At 43.6% G+C, this 10772-nt stretch overlaps 1 protein-coding gene across 1 annotated transcript in view; it reads right to left on the reverse strand.

Annotated features, from left to right (window-relative positions):
* Positions 1-338: 338 nt before the first annotated feature.
* LOC111951291 (uncharacterized) overlaps positions 339-10772 on the reverse strand; it is a 12016-nt gene continuing 1582 nt past the window's right edge. Inside the window, exons 2-5 of the mRNA XM_023969348.2 lie at positions 3555-3746; positions 3109-3265; positions 2367-2549; positions 339-2225 (exon numbers count right to left, since the gene is read on the reverse strand). Coding sequence (XP_023825116.1) covers positions 1958-2225; positions 2367-2549; positions 3109-3265; positions 3555-3746 — 800 coding nt within the window. The 3' untranslated portion in view covers positions 339-1957. The remainder of the gene's footprint in view (positions 2226-2366; positions 2550-3108; positions 3266-3554; positions 3747-10772) is intronic.

Raw genomic sequence — 10772 nt, forward strand, 5'->3', positions numbered from 1 at the left:
CTACTGTTCACATTTCACCCATCACTATACAGGAGGGGTCCACATTTGGTCCACATTTGGCCTAACACTACACAGCTGATTCATGGAATCAATTCCTCATCCAGCTTTGATGATTTGAATCAGCTGTGCGCAGTGCTAGGGTAAAAACCAAAAGGTGCACACTTTGGGGTCCCCGGGACAGAGTGAAACGTTGGTTCAGAGCATGTCAGCGTTTTCTATGGGACTGATCTGCTGTGAACGGTCTCTCCCTGCTGGAGAGTGCAGAAATGACAGTTGATGGATAAGGCACATTGGAAATAAAGGTCATGTGGAGACATAAATACTCCCAGAACACCACATTCAACGAAACAAAAATATCTTTAATCAGTTTTTAGGTAGAAACCATTTTTCATACAAACATATTGCGGGGATAGTCAGTGCAAGTTTCTTGCCCATCAGTAAAATCCATAAAGTGCAGGTTAATTGGTGTGACTGTTCCAAGTCTCCTATCACCGTAGAAAAACACACGACAAAGACTTCAACAACAGGTAAGGAGCTCTCCAAAGTTTTAGTCCAAAGCTTTAGAACAAATGGGGGAAAATAATGGGTGAACTTTGCTGAAATGCCTTCTCATATCATTAAATGTCCTGAAYAGTCATTCTGATTCCCATGTAAAATAGCCTTTTGAGTGACAGAAATACCACCCATTATATTATTTTGGGATATAAATGCTAAAAATGTTGTACTTTTTCTTTCATGGCTAACTACCAGGAAGTGATACACAAAGCTACTCAAACAACATTGAAATTGCATCAATGATATACATATTTGTTTTATACATCTCCCGTWTGGCATGTTTCTGGTGCTGCGGTTCACAGCAGCCCYGACGGATGTGTTGACATGACAACTGTGTCAGAGTTTTGAACGACCCGTCCCCCCTTTAGATCCACGCTGGCTGAAGACCTAGCTAGCCAGTGACTAGCTAACACCAGTAGAGTAGCTATCTAGCTATATAAACCACGCCCCTCTGCAAACACGCTTTCTCCGATGCTGGTTACAAGGCGGTACTTATTTTAAATTAGGTAAGAGAATATCATGTTACCATTGGTGTATTAAAATGAGAGAGTTAGGGTGATGTCACCCTATCCTTTTAATGATCCCGCTTCCTGAATCCAAGAATCCAAACTTTATCAATGTAGACGAAACAGTAATTTTTCATACTTTGGTCATCATACTTTCATCCAAAAATCATCCAATTTCATGAAAAACATRATTTTGACTATTCATGACATTTTAAGAATAATATGTTATACACCCATACATGGTATTGGGGATGATTTCTGTATCCACCTTCCTCAGCTAAGTCCATTTCTTCTTTGGTCAGTGGCGACTTGGTGACCACCACCAAACAACATCTCACACGTCTTCAGTCAGTGACATCAACAAGTGGATGTGTCCTGATAGGCCCGGTCTGAGGGTGACTTTGACCAATCAGAAGACTAATAGGAAGTAAGCTCTTGTGAAAATGGAGGACACCACAAAATTAACAAAAGCCTTGACAGGAGACACAGAGAGAATGGTAGAGATAGGAAAAACCTCCTCTGCCGTGTAGAGATACACTAGGAACAGTAGACAGGGCTTCCTCAGTGAGAGAAGAGGCGAGGAGTCAGAAAGTGCTGGAAAAGACCCTCTGGTCTCTCTGTCTGTCGGTCCATATCATACAGTATATACAGTAAGACGTGTCCCATCCAGCCATCCTTGCAGTAGTWGAAGCATCTCGCTGACAGGCTGTTCTCAAATCACAAATAACACCTTAGTCCCGATGTAGTACATTACTTTTGACCAAAACTTGTATAAGGTTAGCTGCATGGGGCTCTGCTCAAACGTAGCGCACTTATTAGGGAATAGTGTGTTATTTGATCCTTCCTCATTGACACTTGACCTCCAGAGAGGGAGAGAGCGAGGGGACAGTGACAGTTCAATGGGGCTGCATTTGCCATGGAGCTCGCTGGGGGGTGGAGTTGTGGATAGGATACTGCGGGGTAGRATATGGGGGCATGTGTTGTGGCTGTGAGGGAGCACACCCGGCGTTGGAGGCAGAGTTGGAGGGCATGTTGTGGAGGTAGACAGGGGCAGTTGGGGCGGTGGGGGTGGGGACTCTCTGGAGCACCACRTGGGGGTAGATGATCTGACTCTCCGCCCGGAACAGACCAGGAAGCGGGGCCTTCAGTAGGCTCTCCTGACTCCTAGAGAAAGAGAGAGAGAGACCTTAGAATCAGTGGAAACAAACCAATATATAAGGTGTCCATAAAAGGTGCATACTGTAGCAGGTTTCAATTGATATTTACAACACGTTTAGGTTCATACAGTAGATCTCAGGTTCTCACCTCTGGTATCCRCGGTTGTCGAAGCCGGCCATGCCCCCCAGGTAGACAGGGCTYTCTGCAGCCAGCCGGAGGTCCGGCCGCTGGGACAGGTGGAAGATCTTAGGAGGGGGGAAYGTGCCCCAGTCCCCCTCCTCTCTCTCCAGCCAGCACTCACTACGCCGAGAAGACTGCGTGTCTCTACGCCTGGAGAGAGGTGGTTATCATCATCTCCATCAATATCACCCGTCTCCTCTTTCCGGTAAAGGTTCGGAGTGGGTGTGTGTTTGTGTGTGTGTGTGTGTGTGTGTGTGTGTGTGTGTGTGTTGTGGGGGGAGGCCAGAGGGAGGTGCTCATGGACTCCTACATGGAGCAGGCATTTGCTGCCAAGTTGCTGAAATACCAGACCCTCGTGTCACGCCTGAACAGCCTTGGTTATCAGTGCAAACTTATAGTGCTGATATTTGTGAGTCTCGGGCCAGGTTGACGGTACGTGCATTCAGATTGCAGGCCTGCATCGCACAAAGGCAAAGCATCCTACGAGGTACTGCTCTGTGTCAGTGGTCATGGGCAGCCTTATTGTACGGATATGAAGGTGCTTTCCGTATCCACAAGTGTCGACATATCCATGGCCTATGAAATGTTTGAATCCTTCTCGACTGTAATGTGATATGTGATTTGTGGATTCAAATAAAGCATTTCAAATGTGTGTGTGTGTGCTTGCTTGCTTGCGCCTATGAATGCGTGTGGGTGTGTTTGTGTGTACCTGCTCCTGCCGTCCCTCCTGGTGGCCCTGTCCTTCCCAGTGCGTTCCTGCAGGCAGCAGATGATGAAGGAGAGAGACATAGCCAGGATGACGATGCCACTGACCACTGAGGCCAACACGGCCACGCGCAGACCCCGGTCCTCTGGCCTCGACATGGCTGGGGGGAAGGCAGGTCAAGGGCAAGTCAATTCAGTCCAGTACTGAGTCTCTGATAAATTACTTTCACCTATCATGTCGCTTCAGATATATTTCTTAAGATCTGTGATCACTGCGGGGGTGGGAGCTAGGAGTAGGGAGCTAGGAAAAGAGGGTAGGAGAAATGTGTAGCAGCTAGGAGAAGGGAGCTAGGGAAGGAGGGTATGAGCTAGGTGAAATGGGCACAGAATAGGAGAAGAGGYTGGGAGMTAAAGGGCTAGCGAGGGATTGGACCAGCTGTGTTGTCTCACCCTCACAGACTGGCAGGAAGTTGCTCCACTGGGGTTTGCCTGCCCAGACGCTGCAGGAGATCTTATCACTGCCCACCAGCTGGTAGCCCTCCCTGCACCAGAAAGCAAGCACTGTACCCACCGACACCCCTGTCCCACGCTCCACATAGAATGACCCGCGCCTCGGGGGAAGCACGGACACACACAACAGACCTGGGGAGAGCGGGAGATAGAGAATATGAGAATTACAAAAGCAGAACAAGAGGAAGGGTTAAGAATATTTCGATTTTCATTTATTACTGATGTTTATATCTAGCATAAGGTATAGACTCTCAAGAGGTGTTCAATCTAAATCTCTCAGAGTAAATTTTACACAGTTTCATTTGCTGTTTATAGAAAGAGGGCAGAGAGAGAGAAAGAGATTGAGGARAATAGATGTTTCAAGGAGAGGGGGGGTCGAGGTAATTCTCTGTAAATACACAATAGAACTCAGAGAGTGTTCTTTAATGGAAGCTCCTCTAACATCAGATATGTACAGTGCGGTGTCCCTCAGGGCAGTTGCCTTGGGCCATTACTCTTCTCTATTTTTACAAATAATTTGACACAGGTCTTACACTATGCTAGAATTACTATGTATGCGGATGATTCCACATTCTACATGTCAGCACCCAAAGCCAGTGATCTCACTGAAAATTGAAATAAGGTGTTACAGTCTGTGTCAGAGTGGGTAATTAATAACAAACTGGTCTTAATCTAAAACTAAAAGCATTGTATTTGGTTCAATGCATTCTCTAAGACCTAAACCTCAACAGGAGYTGTACATAAAAGGTGTGACCATTGAACAAGTTGAGAAAGCTAAACTCCTAGATATAACATTGGATGGTCATTCATYATGGTCAAGTCAAATTGACAAAGTTGTTGTATGTCTGTTATTAAAAGATGTTCTGCGTTTTTGACACAAATCAACTGTACTAGTTGTTCAGGCTCTGGTCTTGTCCCTTCTTGATTACTGTCCGGTAATATGGTCAAGTGCAGCAACGAAAGACCTAGCAAAGCTACAGCTGGCTCAAAATAGAGCAACAAAAAACAACAGCTCATTATGGACTGTGAAATGACACACACACACAGGCACACTATCACACTCCAACACAAACAATCTACACACACATTATTCTTTAGTTGTATTGTTTGTATATCATTGTATTTTACATTTGTGAGACTGTTCTTGTACATCAGTAACCAGGTTTCCATCCAGACTTTTTATGCAAGTAAAGTACGTAGGATAAGAAATGTCACGACAGGCCTGRTGGAAACAGCAAATTTGTCGGTAAACTTTCCAAATGTCGACAAAGCAAAATACGCTCGACAAGGTGGGATCTTTTTGTGTCGGTACAATTAATTATGCAAGAAATGGCGGTGGAAACAAATACTGATGTAATAYCCMTCATATCGAAGTAAACCTGGAGTCACGCGATGATATGTYGTGTGGTCCTCCCACTACGACTCGGGGAAGCATGYWRTTTATTAGGCTACAGATGAAATCAGTTATGATGARCTTCACAGGGGGGTGAAAGTGCAAGGTGATTAGCATGATGCTCCTTTCCAATAAATATTGAGAGTCTTATTCTGGTGACACGATCATAGATGATTGGCTGCCGTTTGACAAATACAAATAATCTCGCTCTTCTGTCCATAATAATCTCATCATGTAGCAGGCTATACCTGCACTGTATCTGCAAGTTGTTGGCTARAGTGCACGTGCCAGTCCCYTTTCMTTTTGTCTATCAAGCTGTCATATCGGCTTAGCCCACTAGGGACTTTTCTATCATTGTTAGTAACCAATATCTACTGTTTGTTATGTATTTCTGTGATTATTTAGTTAGTTAGTAAATAAATAATTAAGCCAATTTGTATATCGCTGATTCATAATTTATGCTAGGGTTCGTGCAGATRACCAAGAACTTTACGACRTTCAGATGAGACTGATAGAAGGYAAAGAATAATTCATGATTGACTSCTRTTGATACAAAAGATCTTYAGATCTTTAAGAGTGGATTCGGGAGATAGCCGCTCTACATAAACTAATGCTTCCGCGGTGCCTGGGCCTCCTAATGAGTTAGTTATTGCCTGATTAATTTAATCAAATAATGAAACKTTAGGTAATCGATTGGAAAATAGCAGGTCATCTCATTTAACCGTACTAGAGACACGACATCATGTTTTATGTTTTTTTAGTGAAAAATAGTTGCTGTTTCGGCAAAAGCTAATGGGGATCCGAATGAACCAATAAACCAATAAACAATGGATCCAGCAGAGAGCAGTACTGATGCTGAGTTGTAATGTTATTTCTGTGTTGTGAAGTTATTAGTGGTCTAAGACCCTGAAAGCACGCAGGCTGCTGTCTGCTGATTAGATATGACAGATGGGAGGATTTTTTGTTCTGCAGCGGTGCAGAGAGAGAGGGGGGCTAAGAGAGCGAGAGAGMGAGCTAGCTAGCCACGAGGGGATCAAGGATGTTGATACTACTGCACTAGGGCTTTACTCTCTCTCTCTCTCTCTCTCTTTTCCCAAACACACACACACACACACACACACACACACACACACACACACACACACACACACACACACACACACACACTGCATAAAAAGCCAAGACAGGCACACATAAAAACAAACTTAAACTCCAAATAAAAACAAAAAAAAAAAAAAAAAAAACTCGTAACCTAAACAGTGTGATAACAATATGACAGACCCGCGTGCAGAGGGTCCACGCCAGTTCATTTCCCTACTGAGTCCAACATAGGACTGAACCTGCATCACCATGCAGCATTTTGCTTGCATATATTCATGCCCTGATACACACACACACACACAACACACCACACACCACCACACACACACGCACACGCACACGCACACGCACACGCACACGCACACGCACACGCACACGCACACGCACACGCACACACACACACACACACACACACACACACACGCACACACACACCAGCCAAGCTTAGACCTGAGTCATCATAGAGTTTAATCAGGAATGCAGCCCCTAAGCCATATGCCTCCCCTCCCAACACACACACACTCACACGTGACAGACCAGTATTGAACCCGGGTTGTCTGCACAACTCAAGATTGTGTTAGCCAACTGAGCTAAAGTCTATATTAGTGGACCTACAGATCAATGTGCTATTGGGATGTTCCCTGCGCAGCTTAGAAGATACCCTTCCACTTTAATATCTTGTGGAGTGGACTTTGAACTGCCATTAGAGTATGTCTATTGTCGTGTTAGACCGCTGRGTTTGGCTGCTGGGTGAATGTTGGGTCTGTCTCATTCTGACCAGCTTATCTCCAGTGGGCCGCCATTCACAGRGCTTAGCTGGCATGGCAATACTGTGGGCTGCCAGCAGCCAACCTGGCAACCTGACTCTCACGACATAACAACTGGCCCTTTCTTCTCTCTTCTTGATGTTCCCTCTCTCCCTCTCTCTTTCTCCGCCTCAGGGTCCTGACCGATAGGTGCTCAGAATAGTGCCTGATTAAATAAAGATTAGGCCCACCATTAAAGATTCATGCACACACAAAAACACTCACATTCTCCCTCACACACACGCGCGCGCACACACACTCACTCACTCTTCGCTCAGAGCTGCTTCACTACTGACCATGACTGTGTTGCCCTGCAGCAAGGCAGAGAAGGCTGCTGGGCCACCTGGCATATTACACATCCCAGAGGCCACGACAACCTCTGTGATCGGGATATGATCACTTCTCTAACATTGCATCATCCCTCCATCTGAATTAGGGTTGAAAACTTGCAGGAACTTTCCCCAAATTCCCAGATTTTCCATAAATCCCGGTCGGAAGATTCCCTAAAMRGAGGGGAATAAGCGGTAAATCCAGGAATCCTTCAAACAGGATTTCTGGATTTTGGGGAAAGTTACTGGGATTTCCAGCATAAAAAATAACTATACTATATTATGGTATACATACTATGGTATTTACTGTAGTGTTTTTTTGCAGACTGTAGTATACTGTAGTATTTACTGTAGTGTTTTTGCAAACTGTAGTATACTGTAGTATTTACTGTCGTGTTTTTGCAGACTGTAGTATACTGTAGTTTTTACTGTAGTGTTTTTGCAGACATTACTGTAGCGTGCTGCTTTGGCAAAAGCGAATGGGGATCCCAATGAACCAATAAACAAGCGATCCAGCAGAGAGCAGTAATGATACTGAGTTGCAATGTTATGTTATTTCTGTGTTGTGATGTTTGTTTTGTGGATAATACTGCAGTATATATATTCTATAGTAAGTATAGTAGTAAGTATTGCACATGATCGAGGGATACTAGAGTGTAAGTACTGTAGTATTCTGTAGTAAACTGTAATGTTCTTTCATGTGGGTTAGCAACCCTGAAGCTGAGTAACCCCTATTGACCTAATACATGCAGGGATGGAGGCTAAACCACCTGACCAGACTGGTGTTCTACTGTCTTTTGTTTCAGACAGTCAACCTTTTGCTAAACAAACTGCCCTCTTATGTTTGTATTCTCTCTCTCCTTTTCTCACCCCCTCTATCTATCCTATTTCTGACACGGCCAATGATCGACTCCCCTTAACACGCCCTGTAGCGTGAGAGGGGTGAGGCGGGGATAGAGGAATGACAGGGATGAGTGAAAACAAGGTGCTGCCCTCCTTCACTGTAGAACTCTCTATTTCTCTGAGACCTCGCTGAGTTCTAGATGAGAGCCCTTGATGTGTGTATCTCACTGGTTCTCAATCCTGGTCCTGGGGACCCAAAGGGGGGCACATTTTTGTTTTTTTGCCCTAGCACTACACAGCTGATTCAAATGATCAACTCGTCAAAAGGCTTTGATGATTTGAGTCAGGTGTGCAGGACCACTGGTGTGTCTCATTCTCACTCTCTCTCTGTTTCTTTTAAGAACGAATTGAGGGATGAGAGGAGAGATGGTGTTCCGGGTGCTGCACTTTCCCTCTAACAATAACCGGCGGTAACTTTATCTCGAGAAGATGTTGTCTTCCTCACGCCACCTATCCCTCTCTCTCTCTGTTGAGGGCTGGACCTGTGCCTTGTGAGGCTGGACGTATTGGTTAAACATAGCTCGGGTCTTCTGACCATGCAGTGACCAGTAATATGAGGACTGGTTGTGTGCCAGCGGAGGCTGCTGGACAGACTGACAGCAGCTAGAGCTCCCCAGTTAGAATGTCTGCATTGTTTCAGCTGTGGAACATGGATCCGAGAGTCAGTTCCATTAACTCTCTGTCCATTAACCCTCTGAGCTGAATTACTGTACAGTATTAATGTACAGTATTTTGAAACAAGATAGTTTCGAGAGCTGTAATTTGTATTTTCAAAATACTTTTCGATAAGAAACATTTAAGTGGTTTAAGATTTTGTAGCCCCTTTTCACCCTGCCAGTGGTGGGGAAAGTACACAATTGTCATACGTAGATACCTTCATAGAAATTGACTCAAGTAAAAGTGAAACACTACTCGAGTATTTGGTTTGAAATATACTTCAGTATCGAAAGTAAATGTAATTGCTAAAATATACTAAAGTATCAAAGTAAAAGTAAATCATTGCAAATGTCTTATATTACGCAAAACAGACGGTATCATTATCTTTACGCATAGCCAGGGGCACACTCCAGCATTCAGATATCATTTACAAACGAAGCATGTGTGTTTAGCGAATATACCAGATCAGAGGCAGTAGGGATGACCATGGATGTTCTCTTGATAAGTGAGTGACCATTTTCCTGTCCTGCTAAGCATTCAAAATGTAACAAGTACTTTTGGGTGTCAGGGAAAATGTATGGAGTAAAAAGTAAATCATTTTCTTTAGGAATGTCGTTAAAAAAAAGTTAAAAGTTGTAAAAAATATAAATAGTAAAGTACAGATACCCCAAAAAACGACTTAAGTAGTACATTAAAGTATTTGTACTTAATGTACTTTACACCACTGCACCCTGCATTGGTATCATAAGTCTGATGGTACTATGGTGTGATAAGAGCGTCTGCAAAATAAACTAAATATACATGTTGTCATGCCCTGACCTTAGAGAGCCTTTTTATTTCTCTATTTGGTTAGGTCAGGGTGTGATTTGGGTGGGCATTCTAGTTTGTCTATTTCTTTGTTAGCCGGGTATGGTTCCCAATCAGAGGCAGCTGTCTATCGTTGTCTCTGATTTGGGATCATACTTAGGCAGCCCTTTTTCCCACCTTCAGTTGTGGGATCTTGTTTGTGTGTAGTTGCTTTCGGCACTGCATATAGCTTTACGTTTGTTTTTGTATTTATTTGTTTTTCGGTGTCATTTCAAATAAAGAAAAATGTACGCCTACCACGCTGCACCTTGGTCTCCTTCTATCAACGAGCGTAACACATGTAATGTAAAAATGAACAATTGCATAGCATGCTGAGTATTTTTCTAATGAGCTCCGTCCCAAAACAAGGCCATTACTGCTTTGCAGTTCATTTTGGTATGTTCATATACTGTACATTTACATTTTGGTCATTTAGCAGACACTCTTATCCAGAGTGACTTACAGTAAGTGTATTCAACTAAGGAAGATAAACAAGAACATATCACAGTCATAGCAAGTAAAACAGCTCTGTAATCGTTACTGAGAATGTTGTTGGTGTTCGGCCTGACATTTCTGTATTTTAAAATAAAATACTTTACAAAATACAAGTATTTTGTAGTTTATTTTGATACATTGATCTTTATGGTATTTCGTAATTGTATTTTGTAATTGTCGCCCATTCCTGTGCCACAACTGCAGTATACACACTCTCTCCTGCTAGCAAAACAACTAATGGAATGGAAAAGGGAGAAAAAGTAGGCAGATAAAACTACAAATCTATCACTACCATTGACCCCCTAATGGCAATATCAATATGCCGTTTACAGAGTGTACTGGTAGGGACAAGGGCAGTCTAGTCACAGGGGAGCTGCTCAGGATTCGACCCAGAAAGAGAAGAGGCATAGAGAAGAGAGGGCTGATGGGAAGTGTGCTGTTGACCAGCGGGATCTAATATTAAATATGTTTTCCCACGGGGAGAGTGAGAGAGAAAGCTGCTGTTATGAAACCAACTGTGCATTTTTTAAACCTTTAAGGAGATTTGCATCGTTGTGGTTAGTGTGTGTCCATTTCTGTCTGTGTGTATGCACGTGCGGGTGGTGGTGGGACTGTGTATTAGTGTGTG

This window comes from Salvelinus sp. IW2-2015, linkage group LG24 (genome assembly GCF_002910315.2).
Source record: "Salvelinus sp. IW2-2015 linkage group LG24, ASM291031v2, whole genome shotgun sequence".
Lineage (NCBI taxonomy): Eukaryota > Metazoa > Chordata > Actinopteri > Salmoniformes > Salmonidae > Salvelinus > Salvelinus sp. IW2-2015.